Below are 25448 nucleotides of genomic sequence, written 5' to 3'. Positions count from 1 at the left end.
TGAAATCCCACGGGGAATGATTTTCAGGCACAAAATAGGGTGGGATGTAAGACTGGCATTCTAGACACAGCCCATCGGGCCAGGCTTTGGACAAGGAGATGGATTTCGTCTGATTTCCCTTGACGGACGAGCTGTGTTCAGCAAACAGCCTGGCATGCGGCTGTCACTCTGATGCTGAGCTCTGACAGGCATCGATCAGGCTGCAGCGTGAGCATGCAGACACACACACAGGCCTCGTCAGCATCCCTGGCTTGGGAGACAGTTCTGTCTGGGGCCAGGATGGCCATCCCCCCCTCGCTGGATGCTGCCGCGAAGGAGGCTGCACAGACGGGGAACAGGAGGCCGGATGGAGCCTCCTCAATGTGCCCATTCCTGGGTGGGAAGACAAGTTGTGGCAATGGAGTCAGAAAGGGGAGGAGGGCCAGACCCAGCCCTGACAGACAGGCTGCCAGGAAGAGACCTTGTTCGGGGTATGGAGACTAGCAAACAGGGGCACTAGGCAAAGGTTGGCATAAATGGCCTATCATCCATAAGCCCGGGCAGAAGGGGCATTGGCCGTTCTCGCCTTGCCCCGCCCCCACCAGGCAGCTCTTTTGTGCCCAGTGCTGCCCTTGCAAAGCCCGAGGGAATTCCAGAATACCCCATCCGAACCAAAGGTCATCATGGTCTCCTTCCCCAATGCGGATGGATGTCCTCCTCACACCTCTGGGAGATGACCAGCTTCTATCAAAACATTCCACACCAGGGAGTGCTCTACTTTAAGAAGAGTCCATTCTGCTTTAGAAAAGTCCTCTTTCAAGTTGAAACCACCTACCTGTACTTCCTCCTGCTCATATAAGTTTTGTAGTATGGAGCAATTTGGAACAAATTTGATCCCTTTTTCTTATTTACCTAGGAAATACAGTTCTCTGAACCCAAATACCTCTTAGCTCCAAGGACTGCTTTGAGAATTAAGAGAAAAGACTCATTTGGGTGACTAGCAGAATGCTTAGCAATAGCAAGTCCACAAAAAATGTCTGTTCCCTGCCTCCCTCTGTGAAACGACCATTCGTATTATTGTTTACTCTGTCCTCTCTTTCCATCTTCCATTACTCCTTGAACCTGGATCCCACATACTGTACCATCCAGTCCTTTCCCAGGAATGCTCTCTATTAAGAACTCTCTAAACATGCAAAGCTCAGAGCTGAACACAATGTCCCAGATGTTGCTTAAGCAAAGCAGAATAATTGCTTCCTTCGATCTATACTATTTCTGTATTAATGCAATTTTTATCAGTCACTTCACACTGTTGTTAGTACACTTTGTAGTAAACAAAACCCCCTGGAGGGACGCCTGGGGGGCTCAGTCGTTAAGCGTCTGCCTTGGGCTCAGGTCATGATCCCAGGATCCTGGGATCGAGCCCCGCATGGAGCTCCCTGCTCAGCGGGAAGCCTGCTTCTCCCTCTCCCACTCCCCCTAATTGTGTTCCTGCTCTCGCTCTCTCTTTCTCTGTACAATAAATAAATAAAATCTAAAAACAAAAAAACCAAACCAAAACAAAACAAAAAAAACCCCGGGGTAATTTTCAAATGAACTGCCATCAAGCTAGGTCACCTTCATCTTGTAATTGTGTAACTGATTTTTTGAACTTAAACACAGGACTTGGCATTTGTCACAACTGGTAAATTACATTTCATGTTGTAAGTTGCAGCCCATCTCTCTCCATACTTATAAGACATTTTGAACCTTGATTTTCTGTTCTAACAGAACACAGTCTTGTTCATCTCATATGTGATAAGCATGCTTTCTGGACCTCTGCCCAAGTAGAAAGGGCAGACAGACCCAGAGGCAGAAACTTAAACTTGTCCTATGGTTCTAAGATGCCAGTGTGTAAGGATTTGGTGAGTGCTTTCGAGAAGGAAAGCCCTTCTGTGGGAAGCTCTTGAGGCAGGGTAGAAGCCTGTGGGAAGCTCCTGAGGCAGGGTAGAACCACAGAAGGGTGGGGTCTGCATTCTACCCTCCGGAAACTCAGACCCTTTCTCCTTCATATTTACTGGACTGAAGGCTTCCAGAAAAGTAAGGCTACTGCCATTTACATGAACTCACAGATGGATATGGGGGTAAGAGTCTATGTTAAAAATGGAGACCAGGCAGAAAAGAGCTTAGAAATATCTAGGAAATGACGTTCTTCCTCTGCCCAGGAGGGCTGACTTGGCTCTGTCCTCTCCCAGAGCCCCTCATCTCGGAAGCTCTGCCTATCTCCTTGGAACAATGGTTCTCTCAAGTAATTATAGAAACTCTCTGGGGAAGGCTGGCTGGGTCACAGGTAGATGGCTGTGGGAATGCAGAGAAGGATCTTGGCAGCAGCACAGAAAATGGATTTGTGGGCGACGTGATAAATGGAAGAGGGATTTGGGCCCAAAGACCAGGGGAAGAAAATGGTGTGAGGGAGGACCAAAAACAAAACAAAACAAAATCAGCTAGGAACCTGAGGCCAAAGTGAGCTTTCTTCATAGACTGCTCTGATGGCAAAGCCCCTGGACATCCCAAGGGCATGTGGGACTTGCTAGTGGTCCAACTCCCCAGATTTTACATAGTAGTAAGGTCTTCTGTGTGGATGGTTGGACACCAGTAATCTCCCTGATACGGCACAGTAACTGAATTGCTCAGGGCAGTGAAGGCAAAACTTACAGAAGCTTTCTTTCCTTGGTGTGAGAGCGTAGGCTGTAAGGGTGGGTTGTTTGGGAAGGGGGCCAGCAGGGGAATGATCAGGTGTGGAGACTCTTCAGGACCTGGTGGGTCACACTGACTTAATCTGTCTATAAATGACATAAAAATGGAGGTAAGATCACCAGAAAACAGTGGTTTTTGCAGAAATTCTTTATCCCCATAGGGGTATCCAAACAAGAATTTTCCACATGCCAAAAAGAAAAAGGAGAGAAAGAAGAGGGTGAACTGGGTAAACATCTCCTTCTGTTAACTCCTCTTATATGCACGCACGCACGCACCAGCTCCTGGCTCAGCCTCTTCATGAAAAGTGGATGGAACCAATCATATGGACCTGAGGCCATCTTCCTGGGGCAGAGCGTGTCCCTGAGCTTAGTTCTTGCTATAGAACGCAGTGCTCTCTGGGAAGCCTTTCCTGTTCACATCCCCACCACAGACCTGCTGCTCCCCGAACTCACCATTCTCTCCCCTCCTACACCTTGGGCTCTTTGGGGACTTTCCTCCCATAATCATACTTACTAATAATAGCCCCATTTCACAAGGAGGAACCTGAAGGTTAAAGAGGTTCAGGGCCTTAGGTCTAAGGCCACAGAGACAGTGAGTGGCAGTGCAGGAACTGAAAAGCGGGTCCAGTTCCTAAGTCCCCAGTGCTAAGCATCATGCCATCCTGCCGCACAGACATGTCATTACACTCAAAGCTCCTCAAGTCTTCTGATCTCATCTGTAAGTGGAGAGGTGGTGGGTGGTTAGAACCACAGTGGGTCCATGAGGACAGAGAAGGCAGGGGGGAAGTGCTGGGCCCTGTGTCAGGGTGGCACCTAACAAGAAAGCTGTCCTCCTCGGGAGGCCCTGGAAGAACGGAACAGGGGCAGCTCAGGAAAACAAGTGAGGGCTGGGGGACAAAAGCAGGGGGCAGCCAGGCCTTGTTCTTTTACCCAGAGTGGAAAGAGGACACCTTCTGGGGGTCATGACAGAACAACAGATCAATCACCGAGCCCTCCACTGTACTTTATGTAAAAGACCTGGATGGAAAGGGAAGAATGATTAATTCTAGGGGTTGAAATGATGGCTGGATTTGCTCCTCTTGTGGTAGCAAAAAAAGACTGGAGAGGGAGCAGATCCTTAAAGGTGAAGGTTCAGGCCCCATATCTACTCCCTGGAATGACTATAAGGCCAAGATCTCTGAGGTTGCTTCTAGGCTCCGAAAGGCTATGCAAGCCTGCTCAGCTTCCCCAAATGGGTTCTCTGGGAGACCAAAAGACAGACACCCGTGCAAACAGCTGGAAGGAGGTTCTGCAAACCAGAGAAAGGATTACCCATGAAGGGCAAGTGCGCAGCCCTCAGCCGGTGGGGTGGAGGCGGCTTGTGGTGGAGTGATGAATAGTTTAGGTGGAGAACGGAAGATCTCTTCCAGCAGCAGCGGCGGTACACATACAATCCGCATCGCCTGAGAACCTGACACTATCACTTCTAATAGCTTTCTGCTCTCTTGCCCCCAAAACAAAAATCGGTCCTGGCAGCTCTCCCCTGAAGCCATGCAGGGGGTCAGGCCACCCCTTGAAGCGGTTTTCAGCGGCAACACCTTCCCTCCCTCCTTCCCCTCTGTTCCTTCCCGAGGCTGTTAAAACACACTGCATGTTTCCCCCAGTTCATCCCACTCTTTCCAATCAGCGCTAATTGAACCACTTAGCTCAAAGACAATAACATTTGTGTTTCAAACCATTAAGAAAAGCGTCTCAGTTGAGGCGTTATGCATGAGGCCTGCTCGGGGGATGGTAGAACACACTCACATTCGAACATGCCCACAAGACACACTCAACGTGTAAACGTGCACACGACTAACAGCTCCAGGAGAAATTCTGCAGAAGTATAGTCAGCGAGTGTCAGCCTGTCTTTTTCAACAGGGTTTCCTAAATTAAAAAAAAAAAAAAGAAAAAAATCACTGGCAGCTCTAACTCAGGGCGTGGAAATTACAGCTGTGAGCTCATCCCCCCCGCAACCAAGGGCTTCTACCTCTTGTGTTCTCTGAGGTCCAGAAAAGAACAGGAAAGAAGAGGAACGTAGACCTCAGAACCCACCACACTTGGCAGCTAGAACCTTTATGGGAGGAGGCAGGAGAGCAGAGGAGAAATGCTCCCTCCTGCACCCTTCTGGGCCTTCCTTCTCGTCTCCCCTGTCATAGGGAAGCTCTGGAAACGAGAGGAGAGGGCTCCGGAGTCCTGCTCCGTCCTCAGGAGCTTGGTGGAGAAAGTGAGGACAGAGGGGTGACACAGTGACAAGGGAAGAGAGGGGAAGAGGAGCTGAGGAAGGGGAGGAAGGTGGGCCCGTGACCCCAGACCAACTTTAACCCTGGGCTGAAGGGCACGAGACTTCAGATAATGAGTGGAAAGCACCCCTGGGTCCCAATCTTGGCTCTGCCACTACTTTCTGCCAGGCTGACTTTCAGGTAAGCCACTTAACTTCTCTGAGTTGGTGTTTCTTCCTGGGAAGAGATTAGATGTGACCTTCCTTCTAAGCTCTCGAACAATCAGATTCCAACCCTTGGCTCTGTACCTTCAAGCTACAGGCTCCGTTTCATCCCCTCTCCGGCAGAGGCCTCGCCTGCCTGGACCAGGACCTAGAACTCTGGGGCAGCAGTCTGATTTTTGGAGCCTTTGCTCATCTAGTTTGCCTCTCTTTGAGCTTCGGGGCTGTACCAAGAGAGGAGGTGCTTCTTCTGCCATGGGGTTCCAAGACCAATGCTTTCTCCCTTAAAGTCCCATTGTGTAACAGCAAGCCTAATCACTTCACCGAAAGTTGCTGGATTACAGTTGGAACACTTTCAGGGATCACAGAGGAGAGATGCTGTTAGCAGGGGAACAGGCAAATGCTAGGCTGACCTTTAAAAAGGGGAAAAAAGATCAGAGCAGAGAAAAGGAAAAACGGTGAATTCACAAAACACAGGTAAGAAAGCTTAAAGTCTGTCCTGGACCAAATCCCAGAACCAGTTGTTGAGATGTGGTTTGTGAGCTCTTAGAAAGCATTTATCTTTAAGAGATGACACAGGTTCAGAAACGTGAGTGAGACTAACCCTATTTCCTTTGTTGGTGGGGGTCACTGGGCCATACGATGAGAGGTCTACCATAAACCTGCTTTCCCCAGGGAACTGAACTATTTTGTTTTTGGGGGGGGGCAGTGACGGGGCTTAACACAATAACCACACTTATCCCCCTCTCTGTTATTTTTCAACTCTTCTGATGAAGTTAAGGAGAAAGGTCTTGGTTTGGTGCTAATCTGCCTTTAACAAAAAGAGGGCACCCCTCAGGCTCAGAGCCTTGCAGGCAAACAGGCTTTAGCCAGAAGTCAGTACCACTGTTCCATGTTCTCTGTATTAATGTTCCAGGTTTCCTCTCATGTACAGCAAGTGATACATTTCCAATTAAAGAAGATTCCTTTAAAATTACTAATTTCAGAAAGAACATAGAGATTTAAAGTATTAGGGAAATAATACTCTGGCGGTGCTTGGATTTGGCAACAGCACACAGGTCCTCTAAAAATACCTGGAGTTTGGGAGATTCTGCTGGCAACTGGATACAGGCCAGCAAGACCAGGGCAGGAGCCATTCAGGGGGATACTAGGGGCTGCCCCACTGGTTGCCCACTCAGTGGCCATTTCCCCTTCTCCCTGCTGATCGATCATTTTTCCCTTATGACATCTGTATGTGACTCAGGAAAATAATGAGTCTAAGTTATTTTTTTTGTGCCACGGACATCTCTGGCAGTGAGGGAGGGAAACCTATGGACCCCTTCAGAGAATAATATTTCTGAATGTATGTTAAAATGTACAGGATTGCAAAGGAAGCCAATTATGCCAAAAGTTATTAAAGTATTTTTTAGAAGCCATCAAAATCAGGATATAGTAAATATATGTGCTTCTTTATTAACACACTAAATAACAAGATCAAACAGAAGGTCTAAGAATTGTAATTTAAAGGCAGTGATAGGAGTAAACAGTACTGTGGAATTCCTGCTACTATTATTATAATATGATAGGAAAATATTTCTTTCAGTGAAAAAGTCATAGATATAACTAGTTTTACTGATTTGTTGCTTACATTCCCATTCAAAGGAAATGCTACATTTGAGTTAGCATTTAATAATAAAGATGTAATATTTTTCCCCATCCCAATTCATGGACCTTATGAATGCCTAGTCTCAGCTAATCATTTGGGTGGAGGAGGAGAGAACAGCCTTTGCTGGTCCCACATAATGGTTTAGAAGTGTTATCCAAATCTGGATAATAAGATATAAGAAGTCATGTGAAAGGCATGTGGGGAAGGATATTTTTGCTTTTAAAAAGAGAAGGCATAAAATAAGAAACTGTGTTTTGCCTGCCTTTGGAGATTGGTGTGTGAGTATGCAATGCCTGGAGCTATGGCAACCATTCTGTAGCCAAGAAAGACATTCGTAGTCATGCTGAGAGAATGGCATAACAGAAAAGATGGAAAGAATCAAGGTGTCTGTTCTAATCTGGGGCCACATCTCAGTTAAACCAACTCATCCTGGAGCTCCCCTACTTTGGGACTGACTTTTTACATAAGATCATAAAATTTACTGCTCGGATGTTCTATTACTTGCAGCATAAACCATCTATAGCCTAAACACCATGAACCTTTCCCATGGTTGCAGGTCTTTTCACAACCTCCACAACACAACTAAGTAGCCGGATTCCCTAGTATTTCTGAGGCATAGGGATTGCTCTGTATCCCAAGCCCATCTCGGTCTTTTGTCAGCCTCTCGGGCTCCTCAGTGTAGAACAGAACTGTCTAATGGGAACTGACAAGATGGAGGCCACAGGGACTGCTGATGACAGGAGGGAGAGCTCTTAGTAAAGGATGCCACCCAGAGCATCAGCTTAGAGCTTTACTCGGTGCAACGACCTGGGTGGACAGAAAGAAGAGTCAGGGTTCATGAAGTCCGTCTAGGAAAAAGGGCACAGGTGGTCCAGCATAGCTGTGAACGGACAGTCAGAAAGTCTAGGTTTCCAGGTTCTTAAATGGTTCTGATCCAAGTATCAGGGCGTATACCACTCCAGTTCTTTACAAGAGATTCTTTCTCTTTCCCCTGCCCCCAGCAGCCCCTATCTCCTTCCAGTTTCCATTTTATCATTGCACCAATTCCTCAATTCATAGCCATAAATCTGATAGAAAGCTTGGAGAAGGCATCAGACGGACTCTATAATCTCTGCTAATCCTGTAATCGGGAGCTAAACCCAGGACACAAGTGGATTTGCAAAATAAGGATTTTGGAAACTCAAATGGCATTAGCAGGCCACAGAGACAAATGTACACAATGACTGAATGAGACTCATCAATCCAGCAACAGGCACATTCCTTCTACTCCACATGAACCACGTGGAACAAGAAAGGACTGAATGGGAAAAGGCTGAGGAGGAGAGTAAAGCCACCCCTTCCTGAGGGTTCTCTTAAACTTAAGTTTGGGGAATAGGAGTAAGAGTAGGAATAAAAGGTGGGGGAAGGGAGGAGAAAGGGAAGACAAGCCTCTCTCTTTATTCTAAATGCTTTTATTATCTTCTTTTGGGCAAAAACAATGAGTGACTTCAGCAAGGTGAGAGCAAGGAAGGAAGAATTTTTTAAAAAGAAGCATGTTGCCTATACACGGGGCCCATGCAGAAAATTCCTTGGTCACCAGCTTTCATGTCACTGGTTTCAGAATTTCTGCTCACCTGACCTGCTCGGGGTGGGGGGTGGGGGATGGGGGATGGGGGTGAAGACAAAGATCTCTATGAGAGAGGCAGGGCTGCATTTGTCCACAAACCCTATTTCTTCAGAAGCCTCCCAGTCCCTTTGTGGATGGGGCCTGAATAAATCTTTCTGTGCTACACGTCAGGGTGGCAAAGCTCCTCGACTGCACTGAGCAGAGAAGTGACTAACATGCAAACCATGGGGGCTGCCCACTGGCTCAAGCGTGGCAGCAGAGCACTGGACATGGGAGCTGGATCCGGGAGAACTGTTCCTTCAGCTGAATGGAACATTTCCCCTGGGTTTTCTTCTCTGAGTATCCAGATATGATGGTACTGAGTCTGTGGGTGAGTCCCTCTGACTGGGGCAATGTCTGCTCCTTTTGGGGACCAAATAATGTTCCTCGGGAGAGGCTACGTACAGGCCAGTGCAGGACACCCTACTCTGCTAGCTTCTTGGCCCCACAGCCCTCCCTAGAGGTTTCTAACAACAACAAAATATTTGTCTGGTTACACTCTCCTACTTAATGGACGCTCTTTACAAAGTGTTGCAGTGTTTAGTACATTATTTAGGATAAACTAAAACTTGAGCAATGATATTTTTTGATATTTTTGTCTGAAGAGTTGGACATCAGGCCCTTGATCAAAATATTCAAGATAATTAGGGCAAATGAGATACAAAGGGGGTTGTAGCCCTGGCAAAGGAGCCACCGAAAGAGAAACCCAGCAGCACTGAAATGAGGGGATAAGGGAGAAGTGGAGTCACATCTGATATGGGCCACTTGAGACAAAATTCAGCCAGTCTCTTGGCTTCTCCATCAAAGATGCAGCTTAACATGGAGATGTTTAGGGGGTCAGAGACTAAGACACCCCCATCCCCTGCCTCGCTTGCCAGTGCTATTGTGCTCTAGCTCACATGTGAGGCCTTAGAAAAATTCAATACCTACTTAATTCTTCTTCCTAGAAAACAGTTATTTAATGAGAATGGGCTTGTTCACCTAAGCAAGTGAGTCAAGGTTATGTGTTTAGAAAACTCATTAATAACAAATAACATTCTTAAAGGGACAGACTCAGGTGGAGACAGAAGCTGGCGCGGAGCCAACACCTTAAGCGGCATTGAAAGTGGGCTAAGGTTGTTGATGGTGGTGCTGAAGGCCAGAGACGGGCCTGGCCTATCAGAGATTGGGGGCTCCTCTTGGTCTCAAGTTGAAAAAGAATTTTCCCCTGCAGCTGCCAGATACACAGGAGCACAGGGTCTTATTCCCGTCCCCCTGCAGATATAGGAGCAAAAGACTGCTTTAACTGGTTAGGAAATTGAAGAGGCTCAGGCCAACAGAGGGTCCTGCTGGCTGAGAGACGGGTGGACCAGTCAAGCAGTGTTGGACACAGTCTATATCCTTCTAGCTGAGGTTTCCGGAGAGAATGAGAATGTCCCCAATTTGTTGGTTGGTTGGTCTTTTCATATACATCTCTCTTTCACTTACTGTCTCATGTGCACACACGTGGCCTTAAATAGATCCCATGGACTGGCATTCGGAGGCAGACTGCCAGAAGCCACGGCAGGAGGGACGACACTAAAGTTGCTCCATGCACCTGGAGCCCCAAGATGGCCTCCTCTTGGAGAGGGATCCTGAGGGTGTGGTGCCAGCTCCAAAGCACCACCAGGTTGCCAGGCCAGAGGGGCCAGGTGGGGGGAGGGTAGGGCAGGCCGTCCCATCCTTCTCTAGCCCAGAGACTGCTCACTTACACAAAGAATCCTTTCAGAGTTATTGGCTGGCAGGGCTCCTAACAGACTCCTCCTCCCCCGCATGGTTCATGCACCGAATACAAATCAAGCAGCCTCACTGGGCTGCCACACAAACTGGCCCTAGTCACCAAGAAAGTGATACAGAATGAGGGCTCCTCCCAGCCAGGCTGCCAGTGTCCAGATATCATGAAAGGAGGCTTCCAGATCCCCAGCTGGCTGCCCCACAAAAGTTGGGGCTTTAGCACCCCTCATCAGAAGCAAAGCCGTTTCAGCCTGCTGTCCTTCACAGAAGTAGTTTAAAGTAAACCAACATGACAGGTTCCAGAGAGCATACTGCTTAGCATTCCTGGCTGGTAGTGAGGCAAAAACTGAAAAAGGGGGGATTCACAGCCAGGGGGTGGTATTCTGAGGTAAAGCAGTATAAGTTTCAAGGTAGTCATGTTACCCTTGTGTATAAACAAACAAATCTACCTATCAGGGCCAAATTTGACTGTGTGTGAGAGACAATAAGTGAAAGAGAGAGAATATAAATATGAGCAGACCAACTGACCAACCAACTGAGGAATTCTCTCTAAATTTGCTAGAGGAGTGGAGGGTACTAGCTTCTTTATTTCATGTTCATCCACCCCAAATTCCTCTAGATATAAAGCTGATTCCCACTGGAAGCATTTACAGATAGAACTCCATTTAAAAACATGGATCAAGAACAGGCTGGAGGCTGGGTAGATCTAACTCCTGAAGAGGCTCACATCACAATGAGAAAGGAATGCAGCATCCAGGAACCTGGGTGTCAGCCAACCTACCCATCAGTCCTTTGATGACTCATGGGGAAGCCAGTGGTGTGAGCTCTAGGCTGGTCTCCTGGTGTTCCCAATGCTACACTCCTCTTCACTTCTAAGGGTAAAGAGCCTGTTCCTCTGTTCAAGGATGTGGGGGGGGGGCACGGTGAGGACGGTCACAATAGCAACTAACAGACAAAATTCAAGCCCACATTTCTGTTAGGGTCCCTCCAATTCTACCTCTGAAGCTCCTTAGATAGGATCAAATGAACCCACATTACTAGGCCAGTACTGGATGAAGAAATAATAACGCCACACCAACTGGAACTAGGAAAACTCTAGCTATAGCTGAAGCTGGCAGGATGAAACTGAAAACAATTAACAGGTTGTGTGAGGTAGCTTGATGGCTACAGATGCTGACCCACAAAGAAACCGAAGAGCAGAGCAAGAAGGCTGGCAGAGAGGAGGCAGTGCCATATAAACTGAGGGGATGAGAGTGGCTTGGAGACCACACAAGAGATTCAAGAAGAAAATGCAGGAAAGGACATAACAGGTTTCAAGCCAAACTCAACCGATTAAAACAGCAAAAGTTCTAACCTGAGCATACTTCTTAAATTCAGTCAGAAATTCCCCAGGGTGGTTTAAAAAGTATGTTTTTATCTTGTTCACACTTTCTAAACTAAGTTTTCCCCGGGAGCAGTCAGCTGCTCCGTAAGGGGCCCTAGAATATTCCTAGGAGACTAGCTCAAAGCCATGGGACCATAAAAAAAAAATTCTGTGACACACCCATAGTTGGGGAAAATGGAGTCACAACATGAAGAAACATGTTCCCTCAAGACAAAAGGGAAGGAAATCAATGACAAAGCTGGAAAGGGACCCAGGTGGCCTGGGCTCCTAGTCAGGCTCACCACACAGCTGTTTTTTGCCTCCTCTCTGCCTGAGTGTTTTAAATTAAGAGTCTGTTGATGGAATTGTTTGTTCTTTAGTCATGCAGAATTTGAGGACTGACAGCTAATAGAGATGAGGACCCTGGACAGAAGCTCTGGGCTCCTCACTGCCCAGCTGGATGCCCACTGACTGTGCTATAGCACAGGCACTCAGTGGGATATTTATAGCTGCCTTTAAATTTACCCAGCTCTCCATAAAGAGAGGTAATGGGGCGCCCTTTACTGCTGCTAGCGGTGATTGTCCTAACATTCTTTAATTAGCAAAAAGCGTTGGCACAGCCCCTTTCAAAGCATTTGATCTTACTGTCCTGGTGTTCCCTATTTCAGGCTCAACAGCCTCCATTCCCTTTGGAGAAAATGCACTTTAGCAAATTTGAAAATGATAGGCACATGCGTACCTGAGCACAGTTAAGCGTATCTGTGCACCTAACCTCACTCTTCTGCTCAGGCCTCACACAGCACAACTGCCAAGAACCTGTGAGCCTCTGTAACTCCACGTAACTCTCTCATGAATCTGTCAGCAAGGGGCTAGGAATTCTAAAGACTGAGGACTGGAGAAACCTTAAGGTCACTAGGATCCTCCCTAATTTTCCCAACATAAAACAAAACCAAACCCAACCCTGGTGATTCTTCACCTGTCTTTTCAAAGATTTATAGAGCAGGGCTTGGGCTATTGATATATGACTAGAGAGGCCTGAACTTATTCACATGGCCAGAGAATATTTCTCTTTCCTCTGAAATAATTCACTACTATGATCGAGGTATTGGACACAAGATGGGAAGGGCCTCTGCTTTCATGGGGATGTGTAACAAATAAGCGAACAAACACATAAACAAGATCATTTCAGATAATGGTAAATCAAACAAGAAAATAAAACCCATAATGTAACATGACTGTGAGTGGTGGGACTATTTTAGACAAGGTAGTCATGGAAAGTCTCTCTGAAGAGACCTGCTCCGGAAGAAGCCAACCACCTGAAGAGTAGGGGAAAAACATTCCAGGTAGAGGACAGAGGAAAGGCCCTAATGGGGAGAATAGGCTTAGAGTATTTTAAGAGAAGAAAGAAGAGCAGCACAGCCGAAGTGTAGGAAATGAGGAAGATGATAAAAATTTGAGGATCGAGGTGCAGGCAAGGCCCTGATGGCTTAGGGCCTATGGTCCATGGTAAGCAGTTTGGTTATCATTTCAATTATGAAGGGAAGACATGGGAGCATTTTAAGCAAATCATTAACAATCTGACAGAATGTCACAAAGATCACTTTGGCAGCTGTGGAGAATACACTGTAGAGGGCAAGAGTAAAAAGCGATGCCTTTAATAGGTAGATTTCTTAGTTTTGAAGAGATGTTCTGTGGTCATCTAAGATGTTTATATTAGGGGAAGCTGGGTGGAGGGTATATCAGCACTCTTTTTGACCTGTAAGTTAAAAAATTATCTTAAAAAAAATTAACTGGTAAGAACAACAGAAACCACCTTCTTATCGTTAATGTAGAATCAAAAGGTCTAAATTAGGTATGCTACCAAGAACACAAAAGTCTGGGGGGGGGGTGGCGGAGAGGAAAAAAAAGGGGTTATCTCAATAATTAATTTTGGATAAATTACTTCGTTTCTATGCTAATTTCCACATGAGGAAATAATAGCTGCTGTGGTCACAATCTTCTAAGATGGACCGTGTTTTCCCTGACTTCCTTCTGGCCCAATAATACCACAAAGTAATTACAGTTATTAATCCCACGTCATACATGAAGAATTTGAGCCATATGCAGTATGCAAGAAGCAGAGGTAGGATTTGAACCCAGGCCTCTAACTCCAGAATACTCTCATAACCACCACTGTAATGCCCACTAACACACGTACAAGCGCACATACATCTGCCTATTCCCCTCAAGCTCCAAACTATCTTGTAGGAGCCAGTTTGGGGGAAAAACTTGTTTGGGTTTCTCCCAACCAAAATATGAGCACATTTACACGCACTCAGCAAATCTGTCTGTGAAAAGGTTCATTGCAAGGCATGGACCCCTGCCTAAGGATCACATTTATGGTGGTGATACTTGAAAAGCTATTCTACGCATAATTCCCAGTCCCACATCTGTATCCGCTGGACTCTGATCTTAAGGCTTCTCTTAATCTTCAATGAGCAGGAAGCTCAACATTTATGTGAGACAGTTATACTTGAGCCAGATTTTGTAGGAATGTCAAAAGGTACTTCTAGTATGACTGGTAAATGCTTAAATGTTCTAAGATCTTTGGGATAAAATCTAGAGGCCAGGTAAAGAAAGAGTGAGCAAATTACCAAAACAAGGAATCACGAGAAGCATAAAGAAAAGAGGACACAGACTCCTTAAGTTTGTCTAGCCAGCCTGCCCCCTTCACTTGGCTCAGGTGCTCTGTCCTAACTGTTGAGCTGACTGAGGGACTCCCTCCCTTCCCGGGGGCTGTCCAGCTGACGGGGCGCTCCTCTACTCCTCAAGCACAGGTATGTGGGGGAGCCACACCATGGCTGTCAGATGTACCCTTCCCTTCCTCTGCCTCTTAAGTGGTACCTCACAGTGGTTGGAATGTGGGCACTAGACAGATTTGAGATTGAAACCTGGCTCTGTCACTGTAATAAGCTGGATGAGCCCCCAGAAAGATATGTCCACATCGTAATCCCCAGATCTCTATTACCCTATTTGGAAAAAGGGTCTTTGCGGATATAATTAAGGATCCTGTGATGAGATCATCTTGGATTACCCAGGTCAGCTCTAAATCTAATGATAAGTATCCTTGTAAGTCACAAAGCAGAGAGAGAGAGAGGAGAGTCAACAGGACCACACAGGCAGAGATCGAAGCGATGCAGCCACAAGTCAAGGAATGCGACAGTCACCAGAAGCTTGGAAGAGGCAAGGAACAGATTCTCCCCTAGGGCCCTTGGAGGGAGCAGGGCCTTGCCAGATTTTGCAATTTTAGCCTCCAGAACTGTGAGAGAATAAATTTCTGATGTTTTAAAACACCAAATATGTGGTAATTTGTTATGACAGCCTCAAGAAACTACTACAGTCACTTACTAGTTCCGCAACCCTGAGAAAGCTGCTTAAATTCATCTGCAGAATGGGGAGTCTAATGGTACCCACTGCACGAAACCGGTGAGGATTACATGTGTAAGAACTCCCAAGTAAGAACTGCTGTTCACATCATTACTGTTACTGCTGTACAAAGGGAATTAAAGAGAAAGCTAGAACACAAGAGCCTGTAGTGGGCCAGTGCACCCGCAGAGGTGAACATTTCTAAGGCTTCTGGCTGGACCTCTGGTGTGTTTGAACACTCAGGAGGTTGTGGCTAAAATGGGCACCAAACCGACTATTCCAAAAGAGGAGGCCATGTGGGGCGCTGGGAGGTTTCTCCCTTCACTCAGGCCTGGCGGCCCACAAAGAAACCATAAGCCCCAGGAAACTAGCCTCAGGAGAGGGAAAGGCCCTGCCATTCTCGAGTTCTTTCTGCCATTCTTATTAAGCATCTTGTCTCTTCTTCGCTGAGGTTTTTGCAAATTGTTCTGGATGGGACTTGCAGAGAAAGTGCTTTTTTGTCCACTTCCTTCTGACTTCCTTGAAGAACAGAGTTCTTGGGGGGGAAAAGAACAGTGGATGCTGAGGGCACGCGGAAGAGTGGGTACTTCTTGAACAGCGGTGTCACCTTGACTCACTGGGCTCAAGGACTCAAGGTATTTCCTTTATGACCATGTGCAGTAATGGCACAGCCACGGCTTCACTAAAGGATCACAGCCAAGAAAAAGAACCTTATGATCATTTTGCAATGGCGACTTTACCCATTAAAGACTTCCTCATGACGTGTTACCCTGCAGGGGGTTTGCATACATGGGTGAGAGTGAGAAATGCCAACTCAGGAGGAGTCAAGCACACACAATGTGTTCATTGCCTTGGGTAAGAGGTGACTATTTCCATACAGACGGTTTCTTATACTCTTCTCTTGTTGCTTATTCACCAATCACCTGGTGTCTTTCCTTCATTTGTGGAGGATAATTTCCATAGAATTTCTTTTCCTTTCTTCCTGTTTTCCAAAAACCCTTTTCTTCCTTTGCTCTTGTTTTGTTCTTTGCTCAAATGGAAGAAAAAAAAGTATAAAAATGGAAAAGGTGCCTGAGTAGGGTTTGGCAGCCCAACGGTACTGAGAACAGGAACTACAGGTTCAGAGCATATGTAATCTTCTACCGATGGACCTATCGTAAGGGACCCAAAAGCCTACTGGAGGCCAAGATAGTACCCTGCCGAAGATTGCTCACTCCTGGCAATCCCTATGAGGCATTATGGACATCTAGTGGCTGCTCAGGATAATGGCTCAGGGACGCATGTCAGGGTGGGGAGTAGTCTAGCTCTGGGCTTTACCATGAGCCCAATTAACCTGGCTGAGTGAGGCAATCCTGGGTCTCCTTAAGAGTCAGTTCCCTGGGTGACCATTTCTTTCACTTCTTATTAGGATTCCAAAGTCACTCAGAATGACAGACTGGTTCTATCGAAGACCCATCTTGATCCCAATCCAACAAAGTATAATGATAGCACCTGCATATAAGACCACAGAAGATAAGCATTTGGAAATATCTTCAAGCCCCAGGCTTAAATGCAAATACGTTATCATCCTGATTGAGGGACGGAGCTCAGAAATGACAGACTCTGATGTGAGTCAATCATGTGGCTTTAGGCAAGTCAGTATGCTTCTCTGAACTTCATTAATGACATTAATGAGAGGTTGAGTCCAGATGATCTCCAAGATACCTTTAACATTCTGGGATCTATCAGCCTTTTTAGTAGCTGGGAAAACAAAGTGTGATCTACTCTGCTCTGGCACTGTGGATCTCTAGATTAAACTAAAGGAAGCACTCTCTTCAACTGTGTGGCTCATTTCCAAGTCTTGGCTACCATCCCAATGGATCAATCTCGTTCACAGAGCTATGTATCTGAGAAGAGGTGGGAATCAGGGACTATGAGAGCTGGTGGGAATATTCTAGTCTATTTCCTTCAGATGAGGAAACCAATGTTTGGAGCTGTTTTAAGATCTGTAACAGTGTCTAGCCAGTGGCAGAAAGGAGAGTAGAACTCAGGTATTCCAACTTTAAGGCAGGTACCAAGTTGCTGACAAAAGCCTTGACTAATCACCGGCTGGCTTCTTCAGTTCTCTCTGGCTTTATCACAGCAGTCTCTGTGCGAAACCACAAGTGACAACAGTCTCAACTCAGCGTTTCGTCCTTCCCTTCCTCTTAAAGTTTAAGCCTTCCTCTTCTCTTCGCACCACTCCAAATCAAGGAAGCTGTCAGAACCTGGGGCTCTGAAGCAAAACGGCTGATGGCTACATGATCCTCAGGTTACAGGATTAGAGGTTTTGGTGGCACTTTCAGTTCAGAGAGGCTGTGTGCCGCCGTGGCTCTACGGCCTCCTCAGTCTAGCCTATAGCTTCTGTGGTGCTCTCTCAGCTCAGCTGGCCTACAGAGGGCAAAGCAGCCTCATCCAGAACTCCATGGGCTGCACCAAGCTTGGGCATATTCATGGTCATCAATCACTCACAAATATTTACTGGGAGACAAGCTCATTACTAAGTACTGGTTTGATACAAGGCAGCCCACCCTTCCATCCACCTACACAATATGGGGGCATAACCTTTCATTAGCAGTGCCTGGAGTGAACAGATGGGGTCTGAGTTTGCCTGCACTGGCAGGAAATGGAAATGCGTAGACCCCTCTTTTACCTGAGGAGGTAAGGGCAGCCATACTCCAGAGTGCCATCAGACCCTGGCCGGGGCGTCCTCTGACATTCTACCAGCTCGACGCCAGCTGTGGCAAGGAGAGGAACCATTCATCAGTAAGCCTCTGATTCTCCTCCACAGATCCCTGTCAGGATAGGATTACATTCCCTGGATCTGTAAGATAATAGGGTCCTGCTTGAAGCTGATGATGTGCAGATAGGGCTTAGCTAAGAAAGCAAAAGGAGCCACTAAAGAGCCCAGAGGAAGCCTAGTATCAGGGTTTGACTCACCTCCACTTCTCTCATTCTTTCTTTTGATTAGTCATTGGGAGTAAAACAAGTTGAAGGATGTATTTTCTCAGCCCCTCCTCTCCCATCCTCTGTTCTGTTTATTTCTCACATACCCTTCACTGAACTTTTTTACAGTCTCCCCCCGCCCCCTCCTGCTTCTGTCATTTAATTTCTGCAGTGTGGACACAATGAACACTTTTTTGTTAGTGATGAAAATATTGGGCTCAAGGTGAGAAGACTGGGTTGAAATGCTGGCTCTATTGTTTTGTGGATGTATGACCTTGAGTGTGTTATTTGCCTGCCTGAGCTGAGGACCTCCACCTGTAAAATGGAGGCAACTGTGGCAATTACTTCACTGGATAAACAAAGATTAAACAAGGACACAGACAAATCTCTCTCTCTCTCTCTCTCCATATAGTGGAGAGCAGCAGTAAACATCCTAGTAAATAACTTTTGAGGTGGATAAGTGAAACCTGAATTTTCATCGAATGTGAGCAAACTGGAGAATTACTTCCACGCCCAAGTTTCTACACATCCGCTACATGCCAGGGTTCAAATCTTGGCTCTTTGCCACTTACTATGTAATTTTAGGCAACATATTAACTATTAAAGTTATTATTTGACTGCAAATGCATGATCAAAAGGTCTTGGTAATCAGTGGGGAATCTAGCTTGCCTACAGTGGAACTTGTTTCCAGGAATTCAAGAATTCCCCGGCATATTTAAGGGCATATTCCCTGCCCAGGTTACTGGGCAGCAGACAATCCCGAGATACGGGTGTCGTACAATGTAGAGAGCTGAAAAATCCATGACCTCCTCATTCTTCGGCATTAGCCCACATGCAGGTGATGGTTTATTTAACAAGCAAGCTTGCCAAGGTGGAGGTGTGGGGCACAAGGGAGGAGAGTCTGGAGGCAGCCCCTGAAAAGAAGCAAATACTAAACCAGTGCCATATTCTAGGGCTTTCCCAGGGCTTAGCCACAGATGGCTCCACCCCCACTAGGCAGAGGAAAGGGCAGTCTTTTTCGGGGGTGGGAAAAGGCTGACCTAGTCCGGTTCTCCTTCACGGGTCTGTCAAATGCCCCAGGGTGTCTCTTCCCCAGAAAGTGGGAGCAGGTTGCTATTTAGTTCTCAGGGAGACTCAGCAACAAAGGGGAGCCAGTGAAGCCCTGGGGCAGAAGGCTTTAAGACCCACCCCACTCCATTCGCCCGGCTTGGGGAGGGGAAAGGGCGACACAGGACTGCTAAAAGAGTGAGAAGTGGTGGCTGAGGCTCCATGAGTGAGCAGGTTCTCCCGTGGTTTCTGGGAGTTCACCTCAATCCTTCCTGCCGGCTGCTGTGCTGTCCCAGGTCGTCATTGCCCGGGCTCCTCACACTTGGTCTTTCCTTCCACCGCTTGCCCTCCCTGCAGCCCTCAGTAAGATAACAATCATTTAAAAGTTAAAGCCGAGGAGGAGTGAGGAAATTTGCAAGGGAGGGGGCAGGACGAAGAGACATCTGTGCAGCAGCATGGGGCGGGCCGCGGAGCCCAGGCTCTCCGTCTTCGGGCTCCAAGCAGCCCCAGCCGCCCCCGTGTCCCCACCATGCAGCTCCGAACTCTAGTATGCTGCCCGGGCCGTGCGGCCAGGCGCCCCGTCACAGTCGGTGGGGGTGAGGATGACGCGGTCCGGGCGGGAGGCCGGCCAACTGCAGCAGCCCCGCCACGCCACCCGCTTCCCGGCCCCGGAGCCCACAGCGTCTGGAGCCGGAGGGGGCCCGGGGACGGGGCGGGGCCCGGGCCCCGGTCGCTCCCGCAGCAGCCCCGCCGCTCCAGCCTATCAGCGGCCACCCGGCGGCTCCCTCGGCAGGACCAAAATAGCTGCGAACGCCTGCGACTTGCGCGCGGCCCTTCACTTGACGCTCACTCCGGCTCGCTCGCCCGCTCCGCTCCCCTCGTCGAGAGGGGGCGGGGAGGAAGCGCCGGGGAGGGGGGTGGGGGGTGGGGGAGAGAGAGGAAAGAGGAAGGAGGAAGGAGGAAGGGAGGAAGGAAGGGAGGAGGGAGGGAGGGAGGGAGGAAGGGGAAAGGGAGGGAGGGAGGAAGGGAATCGGACGGAGGCGCGGAGCTCGGGGCTGCGCGGCGCGGCGCTGGAAGGCGCCGGCGTTAACCCCTCGAGGGCAGGCAGCGGAGGGGGAGCGGTGTTAATACATAAGAGCACTGCATCACGCTAATCTTCTCCCCAGAACAGTATGCGTCAGCAGTACATTCACGTTCTGACTGAAGGACAAAAGGATGAGAGAGCAGTCTGCGTGGCTGCTGCCTGCAACACCGCGAGCCCGGCGCGAGGAGGAGACGGTGGGCGCCGAGCGCAGGGGCCCCGCTGCTGCCGCCGCCGCCGCCGCTAGCAAGCGCGGACCATGTTCTCGGGCTCCGGAGCGTTCCCCGCAGCCGCGACCCCCGCTGCTCACGCCACCGCCGCCAGCGCTCGGGCCGCTGCAGCAGTCCGCGGGCGTTGCAGCCACTGAAGGCGCCGCGAGCCAAAGCCCGGAACTCGCTGCCTCGGCACAAAGCCTGAGCCGGCGGCGCGCCGGGGGCCCGGCTGCGGCGGGCGGCGGCGGGCGGCTGCGCGCCAGCGGGGGCTGCGGTCGCGGTCGCCGCCGCCGCCGCCGCCGCCGCCGCCGGACCCGCGCCCGCCCCCGGACTCCCTGAAGGGGCCTGCGGTGCTAGCGCCACCCGGCCGCCGCGCGCTTCTCCGGCCGGCGGACCTGGTCCCGGCGCTGTCTCCACGCCGCTGACCCTCAGGGGGCTAGACGAACTGCTGCTCCTCGCACCGGCAGACGGCGGACTGGGAAACTAAGCCCAGTTCTGGTCTTTTTAACCCTTCAGAGAAGAGGCGAGGAAAGAAGGGGGTGTGTGTCTGGGGAGGGCGAAGGAGCCTCGAACACCTCCTCTTAACTCTCGCAGCCCCGCGAGTGAACGACTGCATCAGCTGCCTCCAGCCGGGAGCCGCCGACACAAGGAGAGGGAGCAACGCAGCGCAGCAGCAGCAACGAGCGCGGCCTGGGAGGCTTCGGGGCGCCCCCTCACCCCCGCCGGGTGGCAGCCGCGGGAGCGGGCTGGGGGCGCCGGAGGCACGCTCCGGCGATGAAGCGGCTTCCCCCGTGGCTGGTGCGAGCCGGTGCCAGGGTCCAAGGACAAAGCAGGGAAGCGCTGGTGGCGCCGCTCCTCCGGCTAAGGGGGGGGCATGCACCTGCATAGCCCGCCGGGCCTTGGCTCTCCCCGGCGCGCCTCAACTCCGCCGCTTCGCCGTAGCCTGCTCCGGATTTACTAGAAGCCATTTTGTCTCCCCCACCCCTCCCTCCCCACCCCTCCCCTCTGCCCTCCCCACCCCCTGGACTTCCCCCTTTTGTTAATTAAAACTAAGAAGTAAGAATGGCAACGACGTGGCCGGCTCCTGTGGAGAACGCTTAAGGACACCACGCCAATTCCTTCCTTCCGAGGTAGGTGACAGCGACTCACTGGGTGGGGATGGTTGCCACGGGGGAGAGAAAGTCTCGGCTTTCGGAGGGCTTGCCTTGCGGGGGGCTGGGGACAGCGGCCACGCTCTAGTTGGGCATCTCCCCCCCCCCCCCCCGCGCCGGTCTGCTCCGTCTCTCTAATCGCCCCCTCCCCACCTCCTTCTCCAGATGGAAAGAGGCGCTCCTAGCTCATTTAAGCCGGGGTAGGGCTGGTTCTCCTTTCCGAGCCAAAATCCCAGGCGATGGTGAATTATGAACGTGCCACACCATGAAGCTCTTGTGGCAGGTAACTGTGCACCACACCTGGAATGCCGTCCTGCTCCCCGTCGTCTACCTCACGGCGCAAGTGTGGATTCTGTGTGCAGCCATCGCCGCTGCCGCCTCCGCGGGGCCCCAGAACTGCCCATCCGTTTGCTCATGCAGTAACCAGTTCAGCAAGGTGGTGTGCACCCGCCGGGGCCTCTCCGAGGTCCCTCAGGGTATCCCCTCCAACACCCGGTACCTCAACCTCATGGAAAACAATATCCAGATGATCCAGGCCGACACCTTCCGCCACCTCCACCACCTGGAGGTCCTGCAGCTGGGCAGGAACTCCATCCGGCAGATCGAGGTGGGGGCCTTCAACGGCCTGGCCAGCCTCAACACCCTGGAGCTGTTCGACAACTGGCTGACAGTCATCCCCAGTGGGGCCTTTGAGTACCTGTCCAAGCTGCGGGAGCTCTGGCTTCGCAACAACCCCATAGAAAGCATCCCCTCTTATGCCTTCAACCGGGTGCCCTCCCTCATGCGCCTGGACTTGGGGGAGCTCAAGAAGCTGGAGTATATCTCTGAGGGCGCTTTTGAGGGACTGTTCAACCTCAAGTACCTGAACTTGGGCATGTGCAACATTAAAGATATGCCCAATCTCACCCCCCTGGTGGGGCTGGAGGAGCTGGAGATGTCAGGGAACCACTTCCCTGAGATCAGGCCTGGCTCCTTCCATGGCCTAAGCTCCCTTAAGAAGCTATGGGTCATGAACTCACAGGTCAGCCTGATTGAGCGAAATGCTTTTGATGGGCTGGCCTCACTTGTGGAACTCAACTTGGCCCACAATAACCTCTCTTCTTTGCCCCATGACCTCTTCACCCCACTGAGGTACCTGGTGGAGTTGCACCTACACCACAATCCTTGGAACTGCGATTGTGACATTCTGTGGCTAGCCTGGTGGCTTCGGGAGTACATACCCACCAATTCTACCTGCTGTGGCCGCTGTCATGCTCCCTTGCACATGCGTGGCCGCTACCTGGTGGAGGTGGACCAGGCCTCCTTCCAGTGCTCTGCCCCCTTCATCATGGATGCACCTCGGGACCTCAATATCTCTGAGGGCCGGATGGCAGAACTTAAGTGTCGGACCCCCCCTATGTCCTCTGTGAAGTGGCTGCTGCCCAATGGGACAGTGCTCAGCCACGCCTCCCGCCACCCAAGGATCTCTGTCCTCAACGATGGCACCTTGAACTTTTCCCATGTGCTGCTCTCAGACACCGGGGTATACACATGCATGGTGACCAACGTGGCAGGTAACTCCAACGCCTCGGCCTACCTCAACGTGAGCACGGCCGAGCTCAACACCTCTAACTACAGCTTCTTCACCACTGTCACAGTGGAGACCACCGAGATCTCACCTGAGGATACAACGCGCAAGTACAAGCCTGTTCCTACTACGTCCACGGGTTATCAGCCGGCATATACCACCTCTACCACGGTGCTCATTCAGACCACCCGCGTGCCCAAGCAGGTACCCGTGACAGACACCAATGATAAGATGCAGACCAGCCTGGATGAAGTCATGAAGACCACCAAGATCATCATTGGCTGCTTCGTGGCAGTGACTCTGCTAGCTGCCGCCATGTTGATCGTGTTCTATAAACTTCGTAAGCGGCACCAGCAGAGGAGTACAGTCACAGCTGCCCGGACAGTTGAGATTATCCAGGTGGATGAAGACATCCCAGCGGCGGCGTCTGCGGCAGCGACAGCAGCTCCATCCGGTGTATCAGGTGAGGGGGCAGTAGTGCTGCCCACAATTCATGACCATATTAACTACAACACCTACAAACCAGCACATGGGGCCCACTGGACAGAAAACAGCCTGGGGAACTCTCTGCACCCCACAGTCACCACAATTTCTGAACCTTATATAATTCAGACCCATACCAAGGACAAGGTACAGGAAACTCAAATATGACTCCCCCTCCCCCCAAAAACTTATAAAATGCAATAGAATGCACACACACACACACACACACACACACGACAGCAACTTTTGTACAGAGTGGGGAGAGACTTTTTCTTGTATATGCTTATATATTAAATCTATGGGCTGGTAAAAGAAACAGATTATATTAAAATTTAAAAACAAAAAATCAAAACAAAACTATTTTCTAACTTGTAAGTTCTATTTAAAGGGGGAGTGGGGTTCTTGGGAAGGCTGTGGGGCAGAAGCCACAAGTCAACTTGTTATGATGCCAGAAGAGATTTCTGATCTAAGGTTGAAACTGCTAAGATAAACTAAAAACAGCGACAAACATCCCTAAAGAGGTAGGGTGCGGGCTGCTGAGGGGTGGGGGTGGGGGGTCGACTGTCATTTTTTAATAGATGCTTCATAGCATACAGGATTACCCATTTCTATAGACACCTTTCTTAAGCTGAGAGCTGTCTTTGCAAATTTATCTTATTTTTAAAAATACAAAAAAAAAAAAAAAGCACCAAGGATTTGTACTGTGCCAAAATGCTGAGAGGCAATAATTTTTTTCTTGAGGCCAAGGGGAAGATAGATCTGTAACTGTTCTTTAAACAGGAAAACCACCAAAATTCAAATGACTCCCTAAAGGGGCTCAGTCTTTCCGTCTGTCCATGTGCACAAGTCTCCTTGGTTGGTGCACTGGGACACTCGTGTGCCCCGCCTGACAGCGCGCCTCAGGAAGGAGCAGAGAAGGAAGGGAGCTGGCGTAGCTCTCAGTCAAATGCTTTCACAATGCACCAGATTCCTGCAGATGGGTTTAACCCGCTCTTTGCAGGACATGTGTCTATTCAGGGTTTCCCTTGAGAGGGAGGAGGCCCCTGAAGGGGGTGCGGCAACAGAGGGGGGGTGGGAAGGGAGAGCAGAAGCAGAGAGAATGTATTCACAGGAGGCCATAAATTAGCATTGTGCCATGTCCACCTGTTGTTCCTGGTATCTGACAAATGATTGTAGACAATGATGGCATTTTATGATTTTTTATAAAGGTTTTGTTTGTTTTAAGGTGGAGAAGGAGGAGAGGCTGGGATTGGGGAGCTTGGGGGAGTGGAAGCTTTTCTCATGCTTGTGATTTGGTGACTACTCTAAATGCTGATTCATTAGGGATTATTATAGCTGATGTCAACTGGTTGTGGTGATGGGGTGGGGGCAGAACATGAGTGGAGAGAGAAAAAGGGCACAGGCTCATTTAAAGTATAATGAAGCCTTGACTGAACAGGATGGTTCACAAAAAAGACGTGAAATCCAGTTAAAACAAAAGTGATACACATGCACACAAGAAGTGAGTTCTGCAAGGAGTCCTGTTGAATGTAACACAATGGGGGGAAGGCTTCCCTCTCCCAGGCCTACCTCAGGAGGAGGTGGAGGAGAAGGGGTGGGCGTGGGTGGCGAAGGCAGAGATCTCTGTTATTCTGGTCCACTTAATGCTGTAACTTCTTTCACTTATTATTTTAGCTTTAAAAAGAAATAAAGGGTTCAGATTTGAAAGGGGTGGGACGGGTGGGTGGGGGGGAATGCCAACAAAAGAACACTGATTGTAATGTGAGAAAAGTGTATTTTTGTATTTTAATAAATATTGTTCAATTTTTAATTCAATGTCCCCAAAGGGTTAAATTGAATAAGATCCTATAGGTTCTTACCAGCATCAACCAAGTCATTTCTATTTAAAGACAAAAAGGGAAGGGGAGGGGAGAGGTAAGGTGGGAGGGGAAGACAATGTTAAAAATGCTAAAGCTGTCAAC

At 49.3% G+C, this 25448-nt stretch overlaps 2 protein-coding genes across 7 annotated transcripts in view; one reads left to right on the top strand and one right to left on the bottom strand.

The window, feature by feature from the left end:
• SND1 (staphylococcal nuclease and tudor domain containing 1) overlaps positions 1–25448 on the bottom strand; it is a 410120-nt gene that overhangs the window by 36443 nt on the left and 348229 nt on the right. The gene's annotated exons all lie outside the window — the stretch shown is intronic.
• The window catches only part of LRRC4 (leucine rich repeat containing 4), a 91633-nt gene continuing 86788 nt past the window's right edge, over positions 20604–25448 (top strand). For 5 of the 6 annotated variants that reach the window (XR_015766803.1, XR_015766804.1, XM_028105006.2 and 2 more), the window contains exons 1-2: positions 20604–21416; positions 21603–23467. Coding sequence is in view for 4 of the 6 variants with exons in the window: in XM_028105006.2 (XP_027960807.1) it covers positions 21703–23467 (1765 nt within the window). In the remaining 2 variants the exon portion in view is untranslated. Of the gene's footprint in view, positions 21417–21602; positions 25298–25448 lie in introns of those variants that run through there. The other variant, XM_028105004.2, reaches the window with a different exon arrangement.

This window comes from Eumetopias jubatus, unplaced genomic scaffold, assembly GCF_037043125.1.
Source record: "Eumetopias jubatus isolate StellerSeaLion01/CBP00866 unplaced genomic scaffold, mEumJub1_p1.0 scaffold_14, whole genome shotgun sequence".
Lineage (NCBI taxonomy): Eukaryota > Metazoa > Chordata > Mammalia > Carnivora > Otariidae > Eumetopias > Eumetopias jubatus.
This window is presented reverse-complemented; position numbering and strand designations above follow the sequence as displayed.